This window comes from Podarcis bocagei (genome assembly GCF_964188305.1).
Source record: "Podarcis bocagei genome assembly, chromosome: 9".
In the NCBI taxonomy this organism is placed as follows: Eukaryota; Metazoa; Chordata; class Lepidosauria; order Squamata; family Lacertidae; genus Podarcis; species Podarcis bocagei.
Genome location: NC_138134.1, coordinates 53,910,244 through 53,916,483, shown reverse-complemented (window position 1 = coordinate 53,916,483; position 6,240 = coordinate 53,910,244). Strand labels below are relative to the sequence as shown.

Genomic DNA, 6,240 nt, shown 5'->3' with positions numbered 1-6,240 from the left:
CAGACAAACAAAACAAAGAAAGAAAGAAAGAAAGAAAGAAACAATGCATGTCTATTATTTTGCATTTTGGAGGTTGCAGCGCTGATCTTCTATGATCTCTGGCACATTTGGTTAAGTAGATATGCCTCTGGTTCAGTTCTGTCCACACTGGCCTTAATTTGGTGCACAATATTCTTCTTTGCAAGGTGGGGGAGACCATGGAGGAGGGATGGGAGGAATTCCACGTTTTAGGCAACTGTGTGTTTGCTACAAAGCAATAACAACAACTGACTGCAGGTATCACCCCGCTGACAACACATGCATTGCTGTTGTTAATTAGAAACCAAAAATAGAAAAAAAGTATCATAGCCTCCTTGTAAGGTACCCTGAGAGATGGTGGCCTGATTGGGAAAGAGGCATCGTCTTCATAAAGTTATGATTTCCCAAGAAGCAGGAATGCTGAACTTATTTTAAAAGTTAAATATGTTCCAAGAGAGTCTATAATCCAGTCACCCTCCTGTAGGAATTGAAGAGTGGGAAGAGACACGTCAACAATCAAGCATTACTGTTACCACCTTTTCATTTCTCTGGACTTTAGGACAAGTTTTTATTTTTAAAAATAATGTATTAAACTGCTTTGAAACAGACAACCTTCTTCCTTCATGGAAAGCTGCAAGTTCACGTTGACAGGGGTGGAGTGTTCAGTGAATAAATCTACAACGTCAACCAGTGTTACACGGGAACGGTTTCCAACAATTTTCGCAGTCATGGTGGCTCCTGAAAGAACTGCCTTAACTCATGGTAATGACCGCAAAATGAACTCATATTCCATCAGCTAAAATGGAACGTCTGGGGGGGGGGGGGGAACGACATATGGAAGAGGCCCTAAGATCTACTTGGATGCTCCCCAAAACCAAACCCTTGGAATAGCAAGCAAGCGACCACCAGATGGCAGCAAACTGAAAGTTTTAGCCAAGCACAGAAACACAGGATAGTTGCAGCTATCTCAAACAGACACAATGGGTGTGGGGGAATGTTTTCCCGTGACCATATATGATATTGACCCTCTTCCCTCCCCAACTCCTAACCCTCTCCCAATTAACAGAACCGTTTAATGTTTTTCTGAATGCCTATTCAGAAATAATTCCCATTAAGTTCAGTGTGCATAGGAGAGGATTGGAGGGGTGGGTGGAACCTGATTCTTCTAACACCTCATTTCATATATGCCCACTTGACTGCTTCGATCTGCAGAACTGGCCCTGCTACAGGTGCCATGTAATACTCCTTCTGCATTGGAAGAAACCTACCTTTTAGCGTGCAAGCTGCTACACTACTCCCTGCCAGAGACATCAAGAAGGTCTTTGCTGTACTCTTTTCAATGCCTACTTAAAATCTGCTTCTGCAAAACTTGAGATTCCTCAGAGCCTGTCAACATTATTTCCCTCTTTGCACATGTGCATGTGTGTGCATGTGTGCGTGCAATTTGCCTACATCAGGAGTGGCACTCACAGCCTGAACATCAGAATCAAGCCTCACATTCTCAAATGAAAACAATGAGAGCCAAGTGTCAGCAGAAATCACAAATTTATTAATTCTTAAATATATCAGTCAGTTCTTTACCATTATGGCAAGAAATATATATATATATACATGGTGTCGCATGGTAAACTGCAGTGTTTTGAAAATGACAAAGGGTTAGGTGTGTAATTCAGTTGGAGTGCAGAGAAGTAATTCACATGATTCCCCCCCCCCTTGCCCCTCACATCTCAGTGTGGAAAACAGACCTGACCTAGAGTAATATGGCAACACCACATGCTATGGTAAAAAGTGTAAAAAAGAGAAAGAGAAAGAAAAGAAAAGAAAAACATCCTACACCTAATTTTGTTAAATGTAAATACACTTATACCACCTAAAGCCGCTTCACAAAAGAAGAAATTGATTTAATTTTTTTAAAAAACAAAATGCACGAGGCCACTGTGCCTTTTCACAGATCCCGTTTGCGGGTTAATATGGCTCAAGACATTTACTGTAGATGCTTGTTATAAACATTTCCGTGGGTTGTATAAGAATCATCACCAGAGAAGCTTAAATTTCTCTAACATATATATGTATACTAGGAACAACATCAAGATGTAAGGAATAAGATCCACTTTAGATTAGTAATCAATACAGAGAAATGAAAGTTATACAAATTAGGACCTTTTTTTTTGGTCTGCTTTAAAAATTTCAAGCTGCTGCAAGTTGTAAATTTAACTTACTAAAAAAGAACATTGATCAAATTATCATGCGCTATACACCATTACAGAAAACCGGTAGCCCAGTGTTAACCAAAGAGAGAAGAAACAAACAAAAGTATATATTTTTTTCAAAAGGGAAAAAAACCCCTATTTTTATTGTTAACTTTTAAAGAGGAGCAACGCTTGCAGGAATATTTCACATCTACACAACAGAAGCAATCAAATGGCAACTGAGCAATCTGTTCTAAACAGACACTGAATTTATTTCCTGCTTACTTTGCATGTATATATGCAGCAACAGGGGGAAATAGTTAATAAAGCTGCAATAAGTATTTTAATCCACACTGTTCAAGGATGTTGATGAGCCACGAGAAAATAGATAAAATTATTATGGCAAAAGCGTAACAGTTTTATTAGAAAACAGATGTTTTCTTGGTAGTTTCCTTTTTGTCAGTTAATAAACTGTTACAAAGAAAATTAAGACAAGTAAGCTCCTGATACTAAGCTTTTAAGGCCTAATTGTCCTAGAGTATCTTGACTAGAGCATCAGTTTAAAAAACCCTCTACAACTTGCTTTAATAAATGTACTGTACATTACTTTACCCTTTTAACCACCAAAACCCATCCCATATTAATGTGCTCACTGCTTGGCTCTGAACAAATGAGAAAAAATACTTCAAAACATCTCCTCTTCCCCTGCACTTACAACTACAAAGCTAAATAAATTGTTAAAAATAAAATGAATTTGCTGACCAGATAAGAACAGTGACAGATACTTCTAGCAAGGTCAAGCCAGTAAACTATGCCATTTCCCCCCAGTTTACCTACAGTGACTCATAACAAAGATGGCTCCTTGAAAGAAAAGCCTACAGAAATGCTTTGGTCTAAACCCAGTATTTCTACCCATGTGTCCTACAATAACAAAGGTGCTGTTAGTAGGAATTATTTCTACTATGATCAAAGCAATGCAGATTGTCTTTAAGAACAAACGAGCCAGAAAACAGAATTAGTGAAAATTAAAACAAAGTTAACTGATTTTTATTTTATTTTTAACCTTCATTCCCTTAGTTTGCACATGAAGATATTACTCATCTTCTGGCATGAGAAGTATACTCTGTATATTCTCTAGCATTTTACTTGCCCTCCTTCTTTTCTTCCATTTTCAGTTTGCACGGAACATCCATTCCCTTCACTGAAGTGTAAACAAAAAGTACCAATGGAATATACAACAAAATGATGCATCGTAAATGTATCACATGTAGAAACTTCACAGCTTCATGCACTCGAAGAACATGCATGAAGAGGGCAATGGAGTGGCCAAGATGGTAGCCAACCAAGTGCAGAGTGTGGAGGACAGAACGTGGCACCGCAGACATTTAGCTAGGAGGGGTGAGAGGAAAGATGGGAGGAAGAGAGAGAGAGAGAGAGAGAGAGAGAGAGAGAGAGAGAGAGAGACTAACATTAATAGCTGAAATATTACTTTCGGGGCTAAATCATAATTTCCAAATAAACTAAAACATTAGGATTTTGTGTGCGTTTGTGTGTATTTATATATGCACATACACAGAGAAATCAAATTACATACACCACTATTTTCATATTCAAACTACTGTGACATTTCAATGTTTAATAAAAAGTAGGTAAAGGTAAAGGACCCCTGACAGTTAAGTCCAATCATGAATGACTCTTGGGGTTGCAGCGCTCATCTCGCTTTACTGGCCAAGGGAGCCGACGTTTGTCCGCAGACAGTTTTTCCGGGTCATGTGGCCAGCATGACTAAGCCACTTCTGGCGAAACCACAGGAGCACACGGAAATGCCGTTGACCTTCCCGCCGGAGTGGTACCTATTTATCTACTTGCACTTTGATGTGCTTTCGAACTGCTAGGTTGGCAGGAGCAGGGACTGAGCAACGGGAGCTCACCCCGTCGCGGGGATTCGAACCACTGACCTTCCAACTGGCAAGCCCTAGGCTCTGTGGTTTACACCACAGCGCCACCCACGTCCCTTTATTAAAAGTACAAACAGGTGCAAATTATCCATGCATCCTTTTGTGTTTATCCCTTGTAGGGAATTGCTCAATAACATCCATCCTCATTCAAATAAATCAACATGATAATGATTTGATCAAGACAAAGATATAAGCAAAGCTGTGTTCATCATTTGCTATTGTGAATTACAACTCAAGTTTCCACTATGCAATACAGGTGATGCCCCATTTATGCAGGGGTTCTGTTTCGGGCCCATGTGTGCATACACAAAATTGCGAAAAACTGTGAGCACCCTGGTGAGTCCTCCTAAACCATACCTGGCCGTCCCTTTGGCTTGTGGGAATGGGGAATTGCCTATACTGTATTTAAGGTGTGCCGAAAGCCTGAACACTCTGATGCTATCTTGGTCAATGCATCTTGTTGTTTCCAGACTGCAGATAATACACTGATCCTGAGCAAAAGTACCGTATTTTTTGCTCTATAAGACTCACTTTTTCCCTCCTAAAAAGTAAGGGGAAATGTGTGTGCGGCTTATGGAGCGAATGCAGGCTGTGCAGCTATCCCAGAAGCCAGAACAGCAAGAGGGATTGCTGCTTTCACTGCGCAGTGATCCCTCTTGTTGTTCTGGCTTCTGAGATTCAGAATTTTTTTTTCTTGTTTTCCTCCTCCAAAAACTAGGTGCGTCTTGTGGTCTGGTGCGTCTTATGGAGCGAAAAATACGGTAATTAATTAGGAGTATTTCTAAACAACTTAATATTTAAAAATCTCTAAGCCATATACAAAGATAAAACCCAAAGACCCCAAAACAATAGAAAAGTGTAATAAAAACACAGATAAAACATAAAACCCTGGTAAAATAATATTTGTTCTAAATAAATATTGAAAAAAACAGGCAAAAAGAAGAATTCAGTAGCATGCTCCAATCTTATGGGGCTAGGGAAATCTGGTCTGAAGGGCTCAACAGTAATCATGTAGACAGAAGCTGTAGAGCAGATGGGAGCTGCAGCTTTTGATTCATTTTGTTGATTCAATAAAGGGAGAATTTGTGGCCAATACCCAGCCAAAATTAAATAATATTAGAAACGTGTATTTACAGCAGCTGAGTGGGCTTCATTCTGCACTTGAATTTGTGCGGATTCATCGCTGCAAATTCTAAGGAATCAGTTGCAATGGTTTCGAAAGCTGATTTGGTGCATACTGAAGTAGATAGGAAATGGAAGTAGCAGTCAGCAACTTGCTTGGCCTGGACATATCAAATGCTCTATGCTCCCTTCAAGAGACACCTGGCTGATAGGAATGTGGGGCCTGGAAGACAAGTAACTGGGGCCAAAGAAAAGAGCACTTAAACGGATGGGCAGACGACAAACTGAAGATGAGAATGCTTTACTCACTTGATAGGTACTGTTGGTGATCCTGAACGGTGGAAGTGAACATTCTGCCATTTCCCATCGCGGCGGTGCCAGACTCGCGTCTCTTCCGACTGCATTGTCTTGGGCATCCCACTCCCATCCATGTACTGAGTCAGCCGTATGTACGCAATGCAGGCAGCATCATCCCCCACCAGGTGGACATGTGGATTCAGGATGATGGTGTGGACTGGCTTGTTGCTCTTAGACAAAGCTACAGGGAGGAATGGCACATGGTATAAAACTCATAATGCACAAATGGGATGCAGCCCTGAATAAAATGTGGGCATGCTTCTAGAAATGTAGATCCTGAGCTCCCGAACTTCAATCTCCCAGGACATTCTATACAAGATCTCAAAGTAGCTGTTTTACTACAAAGGAATTTCAGAAATAGACCAGAAAGAGAAGCTGCTGAATTGCAACTCATTACCAAACTTAAAACAATGGAGAGACCTGGTCTGAACAGAGACATTGGATTCTTATCTCATTATACATGACTTAGCCATCTCTCACCTCCTCACCCCTTGCCTTTTCCTGTAAGACCTATTACAGTCGTTAAGAGTCATCAACAGGCTCATCTCAGCTATCTGCCAATCTCCCATTCCCACCACCCTTCTGAGTAATACCCC

The 6,240-nt window shown here is 40.5% G+C and overlaps 1 protein-coding gene across 11 annotated transcripts in view; it reads right to left on the bottom strand.

Moving 5' to 3' along the window:
- Positions 1-1,546: 1,546 nt before the first annotated feature.
- Positions 1,547-6,240, bottom strand: part of CAMK2D (calcium/calmodulin dependent protein kinase II delta) — a gene marked incomplete at its 3' end in the record, with an annotated part of 142,009 nt that continues 137,315 nt past the window's right edge. For 10 of the 11 annotated variants that reach the window (XM_081208128.1, XM_081208132.1, XM_081208126.1 and 7 more), the window contains 2 exons: positions 5,597-5,825; positions 1,547-3,596 (listed from right to left, as the gene is read on the bottom strand). In XM_081208128.1, coding sequence (XP_081064254.1) covers positions 3,593-3,596; positions 5,597-5,825 — 233 coding nt within the window. Of the gene's footprint in view, positions 3,597-5,592; positions 5,826-6,240 lie in introns of those variants that run through there. The other variant, XM_081208129.1, reaches the window with a different exon arrangement.